Source organism: Gobius niger (assembly GCF_951799975.1).
Source record: "Gobius niger genome assembly, chromosome: 3".
NCBI classification, from domain to species: Eukaryota; Metazoa; Chordata; class Actinopteri; order Gobiiformes; family Gobiidae; genus Gobius; species Gobius niger.
The window spans coordinates 33,381,097-33,401,312 of NC_136854.1; the positions used below are offsets into that span (position 1 = coordinate 33,381,097).

General features: G+C 41.9%; 1 protein-coding gene across 1 annotated transcript in view; it reads right to left on the minus strand.

The window, feature by feature from the left end:
* sorcs3a (sortilin related VPS10 domain containing receptor 3a) overlaps positions 1–20,216 on the minus strand; it is a 332,565-nt gene that overhangs the window by 57,922 nt on the left and 254,427 nt on the right. Inside the window, exons 10-14 of the mRNA XM_079553286.1 lie at positions 10,648–10,794; positions 6,189–6,291; positions 3,962–4,038; positions 3,083–3,174; positions 1,079–1,186 (exon numbers count right to left, since the gene is read on the minus strand). Coding sequence (XP_079409412.1) covers positions 1,079–1,186; positions 3,083–3,174; positions 3,962–4,038; positions 6,189–6,291; positions 10,648–10,794 — 527 coding nt within the window. The remainder of the gene's footprint in view (positions 1–1,078; positions 1,187–3,082; positions 3,175–3,961; positions 4,039–6,188; positions 6,292–10,647; positions 10,795–20,216) is intronic.

Sequence of the window (20,216 nt, forward strand, 5' to 3'; positions counted from 1 at the left end):
GTACAACAATTAAAGTATCACTTCTATACGTTTTCATTTTGCTGCTGCAAATTCTCTGTTTATTTGCTCTGTCTTGGCTGACTTTGGAATTTATTTCCAAACTTTCGATACATCGCTATTATCATTGGGGTCCAGTGCCTCGCTACTGCTCCCACTGTCTCCCCATTCCACTGTGCTCTGAGCCCGGGGTCCAACCACAGTCTGCTGCTATCTGCCCGGGTCTGAGCGCCCCTTGAGCCAGTTGGGCCTGCCCTATCTCTTGCAGCTCTGAGTGCAAACAGGCTGCAGTCAAAGCGACCCTGCGGTATAAGCAGCAACACAATGGGTAAGGAGAAAGTGGGCGCCAGCAGCACAAGAGGCGCTACAGGAAACAAAAACGGGGGGCAAACGAGGAGGTATCCGGGCAAGCCATCTATTCCTACTATTCCTGTTCTTCCTACTAAGGAGGAGAACAAATATGAAGAAGGAGCGAGAGGAGGCAGCGGGAGCAGAGGGAGCTGCTCAGGAGGAAGACAAAGGAGGCAGTGGAGGAGCTGACCAGTGTGGGACACCACGCTCTGAAACAGAGACAAACCCAGGAGGCGGTGCACCGTTTCAGACGATCAGAGGAGCACTGCAGGCAGCCAGTCGGGTTTTCTCTGGGTACTCCGGTTTCTCCTACCTCCAAAAATATGCTGGTCAGGTTGGCCCACAATGGCGGCATCTGGTGTAGTAGTGGTTTCAGATTCAGAAAACAAGGAGGCTATTCATTTATAGCTTCCCAGCCACACATTCATCCGTCTCATCAGCAAAATACATAGTAGAAAATACATGCAAATAAACAAAGACTTGGGCGCTATAATAGATCTAATAACGACATATTATGCTGTTAAGAAATGAGGTTCAACTTTGTTTAGCAGCTTAGCAGAAGGTATGAAAGAGAACAAATAACGATTAGTCCTCCTTTCATTGCACATTTTTGTATTTGCACCCCCTGAGTATTCTTGAGAGCTGATGTAACAAGTGCATTTGTCCATTGTGAGATCAATAAAGGCTTAGTAGCAGTTGTTGTATTATGCCATTACAAATGCAGACTTACGTCATGATCTGGTTGTCTGCTCCAGCCTCCACCAGGACTCCATCCACAAACAGCGGCACCGAGGAGAAGCTGTGCTCCGTCCACTGTCTGCCCTCATCAAAACTGATCCTGGAAAAAGAAAAAGGAAGAAAAAATAGACATAATATTGCAACCACTACTAATGGAAAATCCAGACTACAAACCAAAATAACTATATACTGTAAAATGAGCAACAGTAGTGGTAGCTAGAGTACTTTCGATCCAGTTTTAAAAGCAAGTGAGCATGTTTTCTTATAAATGTGTATTATAATTAAGTCACAAACAGTATCTTTGAGACTGCTGCTCTTGCAGAGTGTTCTTCGTCTGCTGTGGTCAGTATCTGTTTCAGTAAATATCAAAGAAAGCCGCTGCGACTTGTAAATAGCTGATACAGATTGGGAGTTATGATGAGTGGTTAAATAAAACAGATAAGCCACTGCCGCCCAATGTGTGAGAAGCTCTCACAGCAAAGATGCAACGTGTCGGAGAGTGTTGTATATTCATTGCAATTGAAAATAGAAGCGTGCCAACTTTTACATAGTGAGAAGAAAAACAACATCAGAATAGAAATGTTTTATTTCTAACAACAAAAACTGCAGAGGAGGAAGGCATCAGCAAAACCTGGGACAACTTTTCATCAGAGTGGCCTGGCTGTATCGGCGGTGACAGCTTATCAACACCAGAGCTGAAGTGAGAACGGCTCGGGCTACCTGACTGTGACACGCTGCTGAGGACTGCACTTCAAACCACTGCACAACACAAAACCTCACACAAGTTACAGCAAAGGCTTTCATGTGGGTGGAAAGAAAAGCTGCATAAATAAGAATATATGTCCATATCTCTTGTATGACTTTAAGATAGACTTATTAATTAAAGCAGGACATAGTCAATCATTACACCAAGGAGGAAATCAGAGGCAAACAGAATTTTCAGGGTTTGGGCTATGTTTGTCTCTTAACATGTAAATATTCACTTGGAAACAATGAATTTCTAATGTATGCAGTAAGGTATTTAGCTAGTGATTTCTTTGTAACTTCAAAGACCATTTCCTCAAAAAGCTCCACTCAAAGCTTCACTACTGCAAATTCCATGAAGACCAAATTTGATTTAATTTTTTACAGATTTATTTTTGTTTCCTATTGTCCTGTCTTGTCCAAACCAGAACAAAAACAAATCTTCTGACTAAAAGAACGAAAAACAAGAAGAACTCGTAACATTTTGAAGCAACACAGTCTGGACAACTATTGACCAAGAATTTGAGAGCCATTGTGTCTCTGTCAAACAAAGCCATTAGAATTTGACATTGCCTTGTCGTCAAAATCGCACCAAGGTACAAATAGAAGAGCGGAGTTAAAAGCACTGGGAGCAGAAAGGGCGTTGACATGCTGCTATTATGAGCCAGAGTTTGCTGAAGTACTTGACAACTCCACACACTATGTGCAGGATGCGTCCTCTCTATCTGCCTTTGCTTTGCTATCGGACCTAAATTGGTCGGGAGACAAAGACCCGGCAGGCCACACTCGACTGGCTCTGAAACTCATTTCAAAAACTGTTGCAAAAAGGGAGAGGAGAACAGATCTGGTCTCACGTGGATTAGCCGGCGCGCGGTTTTGGCAGCGGCGAGTTCTCACTCCTGGAGCCTAATGATAAGTGGCTTGAATGGGGAAATCTCACTAATTAGACTGACTTTTGAAAGACTCACAAAGTGCGTCAATAAATGGATCAGATGTCAACAAAACAAAACGTACATACGACAGTGGCGACATTGTTTTTGTATAAGTAAATATTCCAGGCGGTTTAATAAGGAGTTTCCCAGCATTGCGACTTCTGCGTGCTAGGAAGGGTGTACAATCCAATTCCCTTTCCTGACAAATCGTTCTCCTTTTATTTAGGTTTAGGACCATTAGCTGCACTTTTTAACATCTTTCAAACTCAGTTTGGGATAGCCTGTGTTAAAACAGTAAAAACAAAGCAAAGTTCTCATACCGCAAGTTTCTAGTTGGTACCGTTGGCTGTTTCACTGCAACAAGTGCCCCGCCTTTGTCCAGGAACCACACGTTGTGCTCCTCTTCAAAAATCTGCAAGCAGCCAGTAGGAGGTCAAACAGAAATCACTTAATATTTCACATGTATTTGTGTATTTTGATGCGAATGACTATGGGGTAAGTTAAAGGAACAGGCCAACGTTTTTCCATACTGATATATGTTCTTGCCTGAGCTTAGACGAGTTGATGTGTATGTGTCTGCTGTTTGTGCATGCCCTCAGTCACACAAAACGACCAAAGATGTTGTTAGCATTTGGCCTCTCCCAACATATTCCTATGGCTCCAAACGTTGTGAAGTTGGAAGCGACCAAGCTCTTCCACGGGCACGCACAAAGACCAGACAGGTACGTATCAACTCATCTAATCTCAGGTAAGAACATATCTCTAAGTAATAACATATCTCAGTTTGGAAAAACGTTGGCCCGTTCCTTTAAGGGGTCAGTTTGGCAATGCACATGATCCCCAGAATCTAAACCGCCCTCCTTTTGTTGCACATTTGTATTCGTACAATGAACAAATACATTGGCAAGTAGAAAAGTGCTGGACAAATTTCAGGTTAGTGGACTGACTTATGAGTCATTTAGTGGTTCAAGGCAGTTCTATTTATGTGCTTTGCGAATCCATACAGGGCTTAAGCATCTAAGCTCACCTCACATTTCCTTATGTGACACTGGTATGCTAATATTAAGTTGCTTTTTATATTGCAATTTGGATTGTGACATCCCTGCACCATGCGTACATATTGCTGTCTGTGCCTGTGGCTTTCCTGTGACACTGCGGTGGAGACAATATGGAAATGACAGAGTCCCAGTGCGCCTCACCTGTCTCCAGTTGTTCCCCGCATCAGAAGAAATGAACATGCCCACGTTGTTGTAGGACAGCTCCGGGCCGATGTTACCTGATGGGCAAAAGCACATATGGAATAATAAATCAAACAATAAACTGAAGTTTGCAAAAAGAAAAAAACACATCACAGGCCAATTAGTCATCTGGTGTATGGGTAAATGCACGAAACTTGGGCTCAGGATTAAACGATGAGGCTGCAATTCAGTTTTACACCGATAAGATCGAACATTTTTACTGGCAATATGAGACAGGCCTCAACTCTTACAATGTTCAAATCCAAGAAGAAAATGGGACTATGTATCATTATTTTGATGTCTGTTTTACCAATTGTATATGCCTTCAAACTGTCATTTTACCTTGTTTTGTAAAGGACTATGAATTACTTTGCAAACAAATTGTGCAGTACAAATGATCATGCCTTACCTTAACTCTAACACCTTTTATTATTCACCGTGGGCTGATCATTGCTTTTTAGGGACCCATTTAGTGGCTATATTGTCTAAGCCACAAAGAGGAAACAAATAAAAGTGCTGTCTGTTTGAACAGATTCTTGTTGACTTACATCTATTTCTTGAATGTTTCTTCGGTGCATCCTAGAGCATTTAAATAATACATGACACTATTTGGCTGCCAAGGTTACATCGCCAAGCTAACACACAGGGACAAGTGGCCCCCTCGGTGTGAAAGTTTGCTTTGTTTGAGCACACAGCCCTGAGCCTGCGCCCTCGAATGTGCCGTGACTGAAGTGGCTTCTTCCTTGGATCTCTCCTGACTCTCTTGGCCAGTGCACAACACAAACAGCCTGTGTTTGATCCTTCTGTCTATTGTCATGTCGCCCATTTTTGATTTCGGTGCTGGCTGACGCGCGGAAAACAATGGCTACAGTTCATCATAGAGCCTTCACGCAAACTTCAATCTTTATTCAACAAACTCCCAAACCAAAGGCTCGTCGTATCTGAAGGCACACGCTCTCAAAGTTTGCTGACGTTGCCCTGGTGCAAACAGACTTTTTTGTCTTCTACCTCTTTGCTGTGAGGAATTTTTTTGTAACATTTACCAAAAGCAGAGTATCTTACATTAATTGATGTTATTGTGATGTTATTGTTTACTGCCTGATCAGTTAACCCCTTAATGCTAACCAATGCATCTCAGAACAGTGCACCTTTCTGTCATCTCTAGTTTAACATAGGTAATCGAGTAGATTTACTGCAGATTCACTCTGTCACTGCCTGCATCGGACAGATCAGGGTGTGGATGCAAAACAACTTTCTCTAATCTTAGATTTTCTGTTTAACACAGACAAGACTGAAATTGAATTGACCTTTATTAAACTAGGAAGGTCCCACTGAGATTAAGAATCTCTCATCATTGTCTTGGGCCCACAGAAACAAAGAGAAAGTGCTATCAACCACCTTGAATGTCTCTCTCTTTTAAACCTCAGATCTGAGCTTTAACATTCACATTTACTATCCAAAAATATTGCCAAAATGAAAGGAATGTCTAAACCAGACCTATTTATAATATCTAGTAGACTTGTTCATGTGCTTTTCTCCAGCAGGTAAGACTAAAAACAGCCTGCTCACTGACTTCTCTAAACAAGCTGTAAGAAAGCTGCGGTGCATCCATGATGTTGTCGCTCAAGTCCTGACCAGAACCAAGAAATGCGACCATGTAAGTCCAGTTCAGACCTCTGCACTGGCTTCATGTTGCTCAGAGAATTGACTTGGAAACAAGTCTCTTCATGGTCTAGTGCCAAGAACATCTCTGACTGAGTCAGACTCAGACTAAGAACTTCAGGGAGTGGTGTCGTGCTGGCTCCAAGTCAGGACTAAACGTTGCAGTGTTGCTGCTAAAATCTAATAGAGTTTACAGTGTGTTCAAAGATGTTTTGTTCAAGATGTACTTTGTGCAGCATCCCTGTGTCTCTCATAATGTCAGCGGGTTTAGTTTTTGTCACATGATTGATAATAACTGATAGATTTTTTTCTTGTACAGTCTTCCAGTCAACCAGACCCATTGGGGAGGAAAGCAGCTGTGGAGAGGGGAAAAACAAAAGTAACATACAAAGTAAAATACCAAAAAAATGTTCCAATACTGGCCCATTTTGTCAACAGTTTTAGAGGAAATAACCATTTTGTGTTAAAAGCTGCCTGGACTGCAGATTTGGAGAGATTTAGCTGCCTGTGAAGTTATCCGTCTCACCTGTGGCAACGATAATCCCAGGTGCAGAGCTCTTGGTGGAGATTGCTCCGGACAAGTAGGGGTTTTCAGACATCTGCAGTTGAAGATGGAGCGAACAGAAAGGCTACGAGAGAGAGAGAGAGAGGGGCAGGGAGAAAAGGAGTTTATCTACTGACATTCTGGCTTCAAAGTCTGCAAGTGTCAATTTCAGTGAGGGTCGAGAGGCTACTGCTATACACCGGGGAACTTTTTGACCAGTGTTACAACAATCACCAGAAATATTGTAAGGGATAAGCTACGGACATGAACGTTGGTCAATGATATTTTACCAATACTCACTTATTTGAAGAGTTAAAACTTGCATTCTACTCAAAACTACGCAGCATTTTACTTACTTTGCAAGTTATAAATAGCCATGCTTTTGAGTAAGTATTACAGATTCACTGACTGGAATGCTGGTCCAATTCTGGACCTTTGGACAGCGTTGCAATTTTTAAGAACATAATCAGTGTTTTGTTTATGTAAGATACAATCACAAAACAATACAGTGGAGTAGTACTTTGTGAAGTATGTGCATATTATGTAGTAATAATAACGTAGTTTATGTGAACACTTTTCTCACATTTATGCATAATTTGGTTACTAAATGTGGTCTGATCTTCATCAAAATTCTAAGAATGATTAAACAGTGTCTGCTTGAATACAAATAATACCACCCAAACATTTACATTTTATCATTTTTTGATCGGCCATAACTTGTAAACATTCACAGGATAGGGAGGAAAAAGTAGGTGAACTCAGAAATCTTGCTGAACTGCAACTGTTTTGTGAAGAGGAATGGTCCGAGATTCATCATGATGTGATCCTCTCAAACAATTCAACTCTGGTTTGAGAAAGAGCACTTAGATGCTCCACTGCACTACTATGATTGCCTTTTATATTGTCTTTTTTGTACGGCACTTTGTTGTTTTTAATAGTGCGTTATAAATAAAGTGGATTGGACAGGACTACTGGCAAAATATTCTGAACAACGCCACGTCATGTGTGGAGGATCACCAGCAGAACTGTGAAGTATGGTGCAGGAATCATGGTGTGGGGCTGCTTTGCTGCCTCAGGGCCTGGACAACTTGCTATCATCAATGGGAAAATTAATTCACAAGTTTATCAAGATATTTTGGAGAAACATTCACAGTAGCGTGGAATAATTAAGTGAACCCTTGTATTAAGCAGCTGGCTGATCCTTCTTTTGTAGCAATAACTGCTTTTCTGTTGTTGCAGATTAGACGCTCAAAACAATCAGGATGAATCTTGGACCATCCCTCTTTACAAAACTATTGCAATTCAGCAAGATTCCTGGGGTCACTTACTTTTTCCTCCCTGTCCTGTGAATGTTTACATGTTATGGCCATTAAAATATGATAACAGGTAATTGTTTGGGTGGCATCAGTTTAAGCAGACACTGTTAACTCATTCTAATGATTTTGATGATCAGACCATATTATATGACCAATTTAGGCAGAAATGTGAGGAATTCCAAAGCGAGCCAATACACATCTATCCCTACTGTCCTGTACAAGGACCTGTATAGGTTTGGTCCTTGTGCTTCAACTTGGCAACATTGTGTACACATATATATATTTTTTCTAGACTCAGATCATGTGATGTATCCTGACACATGACCCATGCAATCACACACCTATATACACTATATATACTACAAAAACTGACTCAGACCTGTGGATGTGCGTGTTTCTAGCCACAAAATTCCAAAGCGTTCACATACATTTTTCTCCCCATGCACTGTGTGTAACATGTGTCCCCAGCCTGTCTTCTCTGATCTTTATTATTCTCATCACTGGCAACATTCAGAACATGACGAATCTCTGTAATCCAATTGTATTAAATGAATTCTTCCTCCCGCGGTGCGTCGGGTTGCGCTCCTCGCTCCGAGGTAATGGCAGAGGAGCGACTCAATCTTTATTTGAAAATTACAGGGTCAGAACACAAGGCTTCCACGAAAAACAAAATCATAAAAATAGACACGACAGATACATGAATCTTCCGGAGAGAAGCGAGCGTGGCCTCATAAATTCCGCTAATTGCACTTAATCTGTCATTAAAACAAAAGACAGAGCGGATTTGCATTAAAGTGTGACGCGGAGTCTCCGGGGCACAGCAGACAACAGCCGACAATTGGATTTGGCGGCGGGGAGCGGAGACGGGCGCGCGCTGCTTTGATGGCAAATGCAGACAGCGTGTCACTACGCAAGGACATCGAGACCGGAGCAGGCTAATCAAAAGGAATCTGCAGCGGTAATTACAAATGTGGCACGAGTGCACAGTCTCCTCGAACCGGCGGGTGGCGCTGCAGGGATCAGCGTTCACCTCTTAAACAGCGTGGGCACCTCCTAATGTCTGTAGCACCGTTCCCTCCCACTGCTGGAGCGAGTTGGAGAGGCAGGGAGGCACAGTAATGAGGAAGAAACAGCGGAGGCAAATGTACTTGGACCTATCTGCACAGCTACTCACCTGCAGACTCTCTCAAAACAAACGGATAGGGATTTGTACAGATAAATGGGAGAGATTTTGGTTTGGTAGTGAGCGCAACAGCAAAATTGTTATCCGGCGATGTTGTTAGTTTGCAGTTCATTCATGCACTCAAGGGAATATTAAGCTAGTTTTCACAGTAATATGTTTCAAACTAACGAACTTTAAAAGAACAGGCCACTGTTTTTCCATATTGAGATATGCTCTTACCTGATCTTAGACAAGCCGATGTGTACCTGGTCTGGTCTTTACATGTGCACTCAGTCACGCAACCAGACCAAAGACGTTGTTAGCATTTAGCCTCTCCTGCTCTCCGATTTTCTAAGCGGATAAGTGCACCTTATGAGCACCTCAGGAACGAGGAACTTCTCCTAAGGTGTTATTACGCCTTACAAATAGTTCCCCTTTCTAGCCACTTAGAAAGTGTCACTATACCTGGATCGTGTAACTACTCACGTAACCGTATTTAAGTAGGGAAAACGTGGAAGAGCTTGGTCGCTTCTAACTTCACCCCTGTTTGGCCCCATAGAGGAGAGGAGGAGAGGCTAAATGCTAACATCATCTTTTTACGTGACTGAGCGCATGCACAAAGACCTGACAGGTACTCATCAACTCGTCTAAGGTCAGGTAAGAACATATCTCAGTTTGGAAAAACAGTGGCCTGTTCCTTTTGAACTCATTTGGGTCGTGGGCCGAAATCCAGCTTCCTGGGCGGCTCGTGAGCCACATATAACGTGATAAATATGCGCCCGCATGTTTATAATGTAAACAAGAAAATACCATTGAGAGAACAATTTTCCAACAAATTAATTATATTGAGCTGTGATTTTAAAATAGTGCTGATTTGGTCAAAAGCACGGGACTGTAATAATAATGCTTCACACTTGCATTGCGCTTTACAAGCCAGTGTCACAAGTTTCTCAGAGTACACTGTCATTGTTCATTCACTCCACACTCGGTGCTAGTAAGCTACTATTGTAGCCACAGCCGCCCTGGGGCAAACTGTCAATTTACCACTTGGCTATAATGTGTTGTTCATATTCTGATCTCTTATTTTGTCAGTGCCCTCTGCTGGACACATGTGGAATTGTTTGTTATTTTTTATTTTAGCTGCCCCCTAGTGGCTGGAATAAGCATTGTGGTTATTTCCTTAAAAAAATCATAACTGCACAGGAATAGGCTAGAGACTTACTTTTTTGACATACTGGCCGGATAAAATCATTGCGGGCCAAATTCGGCCCGCGGGCCGCCAGCTTGACATGCTGCTTTAAGATAATGGAATGCAAACATCTCAGCCTAATTAGCTACTGCTGCTTAGGACGGCATTTTCACACCTTAATCTTAGAACAAATATTTAAAAAAAAATCCTGTTATGCATGGTATGCTTTTTGCAAATTGCCTGTGCACTCAACAAGGTTTGCAAGGCCATCCTTCTGTATTGACGATTTTGACTTTGTGTGCTGATTATAACTTAAGGCGACTACAGGGAACGTAACCATTTTGTATTTGCAGACAGCAGGTGATAAAAAAGTGTCACACTCATCACATTATAGCTGTCTATTATTTTTCTGGCACATCTGCTGAACTGAGTGGAACTTGGCAAGAAACTAAACTGACTACAGACTAATAAAGTTTTGGAAGACTTTTAAGCAAATGATAAAGCAAATAAAATCCTCAAAGCATCAATCATTCCCACGACATGATAAAGCTTATTAGTTATTGTTTTTACGGGCTGTGAGTTCAACTATAGTCCAAGGGATTTGTACATATGGTGTAATCATATTTACAAGTCAGAAACAAGCACATCCTAATGGATCCACAATACATCCCATACATGTGTTCTTAAAGTGTGTTGGCAAAAAGCAGAGAAAAGTTATAATTGTTATTGTTTTAACCATTATAAAACAATATACCCCATTCCACGCTCACTCACCAGTATGCAGTGGATGTCATTCCCATCCAGGTCCGAGGAGGGGGCTTGCAGCAGTCTCCAATCGCGGCCTTTGTTGTACGTGATGTACGTCTTCACCTGGTTGTCCTGTCTCTTGTTGGCGATCAGCATGCCTTTGATCCCAGCCACCTGTAGACCACAAACGTCTCACTGAAGTAATGCGAAGTGCAACGATAGGGTTAACACCAAGCAGAACACAGATGTAACTAATATATTCATTTTTTTTTTTTCTTGGCTGAGTACTGTCTGAAACTGAGGCAGATAATGATGTAAAGTGCATAAAGATTTCATCGTATTCTTTTTCCAGGCTATTAAAAGGTGCATTATGGAAGTTCTTATGTAAAAAACAAACATCGTATGGGTGATTATTGAAATCATAATTTTAACATTACAATGTTTAAATTATCTATTATAGAAAACGCTATTTCAATGGCCGCCGCCTGGGCGCCGCCATGTTTATTTCCCATACCGACTTTGAAGCTAAGCAGGAAAGTGCCTGGTTAGAACTGGGATGGGAGACCGTTTGGGAACACCAGGAAGCCTGGCGACAGTAGTGAGTGTGTGCGTGGTTGGTGTTATTACATCCGCGGCCGGCCCCCACGTGACGGTCCCACCGGCCGCGGGCATTGGCCACGGGTCCATATGGACCGCGGTGCTGCTGTCCGAGGACAACCCGCTGTCACAAAAACGCGAGTGCACGAGATCTGACTGCCGTGCGTGTGCGCGCGTACTAACAGGGCGGTGTGTGTGTGCGTGTGTGTGTGTATGTATGTGTGCGCGTGCGCATCCAAACAGGGCCATGTGTGCGTGTGTGTGCGTGTGCGTATGTGTGTGCGTGTGCGTGCATGCCCAAAACCTCCTCAAACACGAGCCTCTAATCACACGCGCTGCTCCGACTGATTTATCCTCCGTGTGAGTAAACGCGAAAATGACACTACAACTTCACGAGCGCATGGCCTGCACTGCGTAGTTTTTTTTCTTTTTATCTTTTTTTTTACTTGGCTGCTGGACCATTTGTTTTCTATTTTGCTTTCACGTATTGAGCCCAGAGGTACATTTGCTTCTAAAGCAGCTTGGAAAGCATTGCCTATTTTATTGTAAGGTTATAAATACTGTCTAACTACGATAATTAGGCTATTTCATTTCAAAACCTACTCATTATTTTTTGGATTGTAAACTACCGTGATGGACCAAACCACGGGTCCTGCACTTTGAACCAAAGCGTTAGAACTGAACCCCTAATATTTATCCATAATTATTCCACTGTCTCTTGAATTCTATTCCCTGAGTTTAGCGACAATATTGTCGTTGTAGTTTATAAGAAAGGAGCACGGGTGCATCAAACACTCCAATTGCAGTTTGTTTGACATTTTTTTTTGCATTCATTCTTTTACTCATTTGTAGTGGCCATAGTTTTTGGAATGGGTTGGGAACCACTGGTCTACAGCTGAACTGTGTGACGGGTTGGACATTTCTTTGTAATCACTCATAATCTCAGAATATCAAATGTGGAGACTAGCGAGGCCCGGCCGAAGGCCGGGTCTCAGCTAGTATTATAGATGTAAGCATTCCAATTGCATTGGCTTTGACGTCAAAGACTGTTCTTCCATCCTATGGCCCCAACAATCATATGAATGTACATGTAAGGTATTGTACATGCAAGCATTCCAAGTGCATTGGCTTTGGCGTCAAAGAGTGCTTAGGGCCTCAACATGTATGTTTATCCTGAAACCGTTAACGGTGTGGTCTCACATGCTTTCTCTTGGGGGAGAGGACTCCCCCTACATGGACATAGCGGATCTCTAGCAGCCCCTCTAAAGAGAAGCTACCTTATTTAGAAATTTGGACTTGAGCCTATCGTCTTTAAGGAGACGCCCTGTACGTACCTAATTTACATACTATGATATATACCCATGTCTATCGTTATTTCAGTGTGAAACTGTGTTTATACTCTGCACTTTTCTCCCAGTAAATATCCTCAACTTAACTCCACGTACGGGTCTCTTGTTTCCTTTCTCACGCCATGATTTCAATTACCATGGTGCCTTTACTTTCAATTTCTGTGGCAAGTACAATGCTCCAGGATCAATTGTTTTGTAGATTTTATAGTGAGAGGATCCATCAGCAGAAACATTGGTCCTGGAGCGTCAGAGAGGTCACCGTAATGGAAAGTAAAGGCGCCATGCTAACCACATCCACTGAAAGGTCAAATGTTGTATTTTTTTTTTCCACATAAAAAGTTCCATAATGCACTTTTAAATACATGTGTACAACCTCGCATTGGTACTTTATGTTTTATTACACTACAGTGATAAAACAAAAAGTAATTCAGTCCAAACTTCTGAGCGGACAGAACAACTGAATTCATCCTTGACCGGCCCTGACAGAAGTGAAGCCGTTTGAATAAAGCTCAAAACATTAACCTCCAACTTAGCAACAAATTATTTATAGTGACGGCAACTGAGTGCTGAAATGATCAAGGACTTTAAAACACAGAGGAGGAGAGAGCGCCAAAATAGTAATGCAGAAATTAGATAAAACACTAGGCATGTTTTTTTTCTTTATTTGAGAGCAACATTATCCGCCAGTTTTACATGACACTGTTCTCCATTCATTTCAACTCCCGTCTATAATGTAATGCACCTTTATCATATGCCTCAATCCCGGTCTACCTTATACCTCCATCAACCCTACACCTCTCTTCTCGGTGCTATCTGTAATTACATCCTTATACGTCAAAGTCTCCCGGAAAGCCCCAAATGATCAAGGTCTAGAAGTGTCCGCAAGGCTTCACTCTGACAGCGAACTTCGATTTTACAGATAGACACACAAGCTGTGCTCAAGATGTCTTCCTAGATTATTTTTTTTTCTTACTCAATGGGATGAAACATATCCCTCAACGGCACTGGTAAAGTGTGATACGCAGGGACGAGGCACACTGGTCTGGGCTGCAGTTTTCGAGCGCCTCCCTATGGGCCCACATCTGTATAAGTGGCACTAATAGGCAGCACATTTGACACCGTCATTGAAACGCGGAGCCAGGGATGGATTCGGCTAACGAGGTCCTCCTGTCTCTATCCAACCTGAACTGTCAATCACGCACATAATTATTTATCGGTGCCACCTCCACATCACATGTACGCTGCAGACTTCTACCAGCGGAGTATGTGCAACCAGGGAAAACATCACAACAACAAAGTTTGACTCAGAGTCCGCCGCTCCAGTGCATGCACTTTGTATCTCTCAGAATCAATGCAGGTAAGAAAAACAAAAAAGTGGCCTGTTGCAGTAATGTGCAATCAGTTTGATCAATTTATTACAGTTAGTTACAGAACACAGGTGCATGACCTCGTGACCGTATAAATATGTGGGAAATCTCAAACATGGAAGAAAAACACCACAGCTCTCGGTAAGGAGCCATAGTGGTTAAGGGAAATTAGGGATGCACCGATCCGATACAGGTATAGGATATCGGAGCAGACACTGGAAAATATATGATATCGGGCACAGGCTACAAATATCCGATACTCAACCGATGCCGGCGATATACTTTTGTCACGATCCGATATGTATCACAATACTCGGGGACAATCCGATACATATTGCGATACAGTAAGTAACTATGATAAGTAATAATTTATGTTGACCTTAAAATATGTAAAAATGTGTCCAAAGCCAACCATAAACCAAATGCCATTTGACATTTATTGAAGTGTTAAGATTGAAAAGTGCATTAACACAAAATGTACACAAAGTACTGTGTAACTGTTACTGGAAAACAAAGGAGTGCATGATAAAAATGCCACAAACAAGTATTCAAAGTATTGCGATACTTGGTATTTCCGATCGATATTTTGTCCCTAATGTTTAGACTCTCACCGCTTTAATAACACAATTTTCACCAACTAAATGTCCATGAATGTACAGAACTTGCTGTACCGTTCTTTGGATCATCGCGCAAAATTGCACTGCTAGTTCTAAGAGGTAACTAATCATGGCTGGGACAGAAATATGGCTATGTTCAGACTGCAGGTCTTAATGCTCAATTCAGATTTTTTTGAAAGGTCGTTCACATTACTCTCAAATGAGACCTGTATGTGACCTCCTGCCTGAACAGGATGCCGCTCGAATGTGTCGCGCAACAGGAAACAGCGCAACGCTCTGGCAATGTAAACGTTTTAGGCTAACAGAGACAATATATCCATAACTGAGTCATTTTAAGAAGGAAGAGAGACAGTTTGGACTATGGACTTTTGAGGAGCAGTGGTAGCGATGTCTTTAATGATTAACGTGCCGCTTTGGATCTCAGCCACGGAGAGAGAAGTGAGCGGCGAGTTGCACTAACTTCATTCATAACAAGTGCCCGTGTAGTTTTCCTGTCCGCCCCCTTCTACTTTAACGCAGAATGAATGGTATTTGTAGCACATCGATGACCTGTAGGCTGGACAAATGCGACCTGGCCGTTCAGACTGAAGTCGCATTGCAAAAGATCAGATACGTATCGGATTTAGGACCACTTATCCAAGCGGCCTGGGTCGCATTTGAAAAGATCGGATCTGTGTCGTTCAGATTGTCATGAAAAAAATCTGACACTGGTGGCATAGGGGCCAGAAAATTCTGAATCTTTTTTGTGATCTCAGAATGTAAAAAAGAAAATGCTACTTTTTTCACTCAAAGCAAGCCATTTTTAAGAAGGTTGTTGGTATCGGTTAATATCGTACATTGGTAGATACTCAAAGTCCTAGCATTGGTATCAGTATGGACGCAAAAAAAAAAAAAAAGCTTGATTGGTGCATCTTAAGTGAAAAAAAAACTTGCAAGCAAAACATTCCCTCCATTAAGAGATGGTTTAATAGTCTTTCGCAATCTGTGATCCATTTCATTCCAAACACAACTCTCTCATAGTGATTTAATCCTTATCTGAAGATGATCTTTCACAAAAGCTCATAATACCTCAAGTGCAAGTCCATTCAATTCTCCCCATCATCAAGTACCTGCATCCATCAGCTCATTTAACACTGCCTGACAACTGTCCACTTCACATGTCGAATCAATCCCTCCAGTCTCTTTATGCCGAGTGAAAATAAGACCTCTGCGTTTCCTGGCACAACTGCACTCACATTCACGCAAAGAATACACAGACAGGTTTAGCAGGTGCTTCAAGCCCCAAAGTCATCTGAAAATGAGTTTGCACAACAATGGCTCATGATTACACAAATCGCCCCCATCCAATCTGACTGACAATGGAATAATCCCTATAATTTGGGAGCTAATTATGTAATTTGCGAGGAAAAGCGTATTTAATTATTTAGGGAAGAAGAATGCAAAGCTAGAGGAGAGGCTCTAGCACAAAGCACCCGAGGCAAAGATCTTTAATAAAACTCTAGATTGCCAAATGACAAGCCCATAGTAATAACTTGGAACAAAAGTAAATTCTGGCCGCCATCTTGTGACTGGCCCTTCTAACGCAGTGCAATGTTATCAAATGGAAAACACCACTGATACTGTTTTTGTATCTAGTTATTTCATGACTCTTTGATGAATGTGACCGACCTCATGTCACATCTGGCAAAAAAAATAAAGTTCTTTTTTTTTTACCACAGTTTATTTCAGTTGTATAGACTTTAGTTATATTTGTACATGGATTTTCCTGCGTCAAACACTTAATAATTGAGTTCTATTTAACAGTATTGTGGAATTTGTGGAATTTGGGACACTGGAATGCTATCCACTGAACCCTGGGAATGGATGGAGAAAACAATACCAATACAGCTGAACAGCAGGAAGAAAAAATGAGACATTTCTAAGACACTACATCCTGACTGAGACACCAAGACCCAGTGGTAATTCAACCAATCCCAAACAATGGGGGTATCTCACATTCTGCCATTGAATGAATGAAAATGTTGCTCCTGGTTTTGCATCAGGTTTTGCTTCAGATGCTAGCCTCACCGGCCAGTCACAAGATGGCTGCCATGTTTGCCATGTCAAGGAGCGTCATATCCAATCTAGAGGTTTATTAAATTTATATGGCCTGAAATGTTGGGAGCCAAACAAGTTGCATTACTATATCTTTTTTTCTGTATAGTGGCATTTGAACCATCAGTGGCAGTGGCGCAGTCGCTAGAGCAGGTAGTCTCATGATTGGAAGGTCGAGGGTTTGTATCCCAGCTCCCGCAGATGCACATTGTCGTTCCTTTGGCAAAACACTTTACCCACCTTGCCTCCAGTGTCTGCATACATTGGCGTATGAATGAGAGAGTGAATGAGTGACTGGTTCCTTAAAAAGCTTTGGACCTAATGAAGGTAGAAAAGCTCTATATAAGTTGAGACCATTTACCATTGACCATGTCTGCAGCTCGCAAACTAGAGCTATTCATTCATTAACTGAAGTTTGATGAATTACTCCTCAACATCAATGCACAATATCATTAAGAAGACAATTCACCTATTTGCATTTTGCTGCAAAATGTTTGCCACATTTGTCTGCCTGGACTTTGAGAGGTTAGTAAAGCTTACATCAGTGTGCCTTTTCTCGTATTCTTAACCTTAGTCGGCTCTCAAAGGCAGCAGTCTAAGTAGAACTTAGAGACTTCCCTCTCCCCAGACACTTCCTCAGGAGGAATCCTGAGGCATTCTCCGTCCAGCTGAGAGCAATATTCCCTCCAGCATGTTTACCCAGAGGCCTTCTCCCAGTCTGAACCCCTGGAGGAGGAGGAGCTACAAGTCCTCTCCAGCCACTCTGCGCCCGTAAACGTATCTACTTTCGGTTCACAAATCACATTGTTAAAAGATAAACCCTAGTATATTATTTTATAGTGATTTTGTTTTGCAGCAAAGAACTATATCCTTAATGAGGATCTCTGTGACATAAATCTCCCCCTGGTTTTATCACCCATTTCTGGTTATGGCTCAGATCAACACAGAGCAGTGACTGAGTGACAAATGCAATTAAAAATCCTTATCATCTTGTGCTGCCGGGTGGAAAACCTCACCCTCTGCTGAATGCTAATAAGTGCCACCAGCACAAACACATGGAAGTACTCGACCCCATACTGAGTGGGGAAGTCAGGGCTTTGTTAACTGGCGTGTCGTCAATGCTGCTGCGCAAAATGTTTTTTGTGATGTCCAACACATGTTAAAAATGACACAGTCTGAAGAATACACTGGATTGTTGTTTGAAGTAGTAGGTCTATTAGTTGCAGCAGAGGTATTACTTATAGGAAGGGGCATTTGAACTATTTGACGCATGACACAAGTGAGACAGGATTCTCCAGAAAGTGACAGCCTTCCAGAGTCATCTCCGTGGAAAGCCTTTTTTCCTCTCTCTCTCTCTCTCTCTCTCTGGTAAAATGAGATAGTAATAGTGTTAGTTGAGGCAGTAGTAAGTAAGTTGAATATCACTACAAGCATCATTTTTCTAAACATTGAGAAAGAAAACACAACTAATCCTTTTGCAAAATATTGAACAGACAGACTAAGAATTATATAAAGCAGCACTTCATACAACAACAGCCATTAGCATACAGTGCATACATAAATGCATATCCCATACTGAGGATGGAAAGTAATGGCATTGTTAATTAGCCTTCTACAGTGCTGCCGCTGCTGCTGCAACTGGCCAATATCTCTTCCCGCCTGACACTGGCACCATGATGAACTGGATTCCGGCAGTTGAGCGTCATACGTTTATACAATGAATGCTAATGTAAAAGAGCAGCTTGTCAGTGGGCAAACGCAGTTGTTCCCAAAGTGAGCATCACAAGACACCAAGATGATTTCATCGAATAAAAAAGGAATAATAGTGACACTGTATTTGATATAATGATTACCGTATTTTCCCGACTATAAGTCGTTCCGAAGTAGAAGTCGCACCAGGCAAAAAATACATTATCATAAAAATACAAATCCCTCCATAACCTGGCCCCGCCCTACCTCACCGAGCTCCTGCAGCAACACCAACCCACCCGCCGCCTCCGCTCAGTTGACTCCAACCGCCTCACTCCCATCACCCGCACTAACCGCCGGACCTTGGGGGACCGAGCCTTCGCAATCGCCGCCCCCACTCTCTGGAACTCACTCCCACAGCCCATTAGAAACTCTGACTCACTACCAACCTTCAAATCAGTGCTCAAAACCCACCGGTTCAAACTACCTTTTTCCTAAACCCCCCTTTTTGTTTTATCCCCCACGTAAAGCGTCTTTGAGTGTCCAAAAGAGTGCTATACAAGTCTGATGTATTATTATTATTATTATTATTATTATAATGAAGAAGAAAATAACATGTATAAGTCGCTTTGGAGTATAAGTCGCAACTACCTGGGCATGGAGGCGTAACTGCACCATTGACAAGCCTCTCCCATTCCTCTAGCAGTGGCCATCTAGCTTTTATGCTAGCTTTTCTTGTTTTTTTGTTTTCTTCATTGCAGTAAGAGTAACCTCTATTTTTCGCCAGCCCCTCACAAGTTCTTCACTCTCACTCAATCTTAACTTTCTTTCTGATGGTCGATTACGTTTTTTTAGATCTTTAGTGGTACAGGAGTACACAAGAATAGAGCACCCTCTAGCGGCTGTCAGTGTGAAAATAACAAACATGTGATATTATATATGTTGATATATAAGTCGCACCTGAGTATAAGTTGCACCCTCAGCCAAACTATGAAAAAAAGTGCAACTTATAGTCCGGAAAATACGGTAATTGAAAACGACATGGACACAATAATCTATAAACAAGAAAGCTTTCTGTATACGCAGTAATCAATTAATCACAGTCACAATCACTATGGCTGACACGCCACAGGCTATTGTGTCAACTTCCCACTTCAAAAAGTCCATAAAGGCATGAAAAATTTAGATAAGAGTTCCTTTATTCCCTCAGATGGCAAGTAAACCACAAAACTTCATTTAAAATATGCCGTCAAAAACTGAATCGCACACCAGAAGGCATCATCAAAAGGCACAAATTTATAGCTTAATGAACGCTCTACATCACGAGAGCGCCACCTGCAGGCCAACAAATGAATTTGGCTCTAACAGCATCAAGTAAAGCAATGCAGAGCTCAAAGATAATACTCGTTTGCACTTCCCAATTTTACTTCAGGTACACTTTTGTCCTCTTCTTTATAAAAAAGTCAGGCTCTATGGATGTGGCGAGATTTAGTTACTTAATGTGTTAAAATGTCAGTCTCGTGTGTGAATAACGTCCTGGTTCTACTGCTTGTGTGGCAGCAGAGGTCGTATTCAATGGATCCGCAGTAATCAAAAGGAGCCATTTTGAGGAATGAAATCTGCGAGTTATGTGGATTTTTATGCACACAGTCCTCGGTAAATTGCTCATGTCCAACTGTTTTGTGAGAGCATTGAGCAGTAGTGTGAAATAGCTGCCCATTCATGTGCAAAAAATGGCTTGCATGCTGATAAAGTTGGAGCCCCATTTTGTCGAAGAATCTGATGCCAGTGGATCTAGTATCAAAGTCAACAATGTCAGTGGAGTAATACTATGCTAATACACAGTTTACATATTTATTTTTGAGTGAAAACTTTCTAGTTTA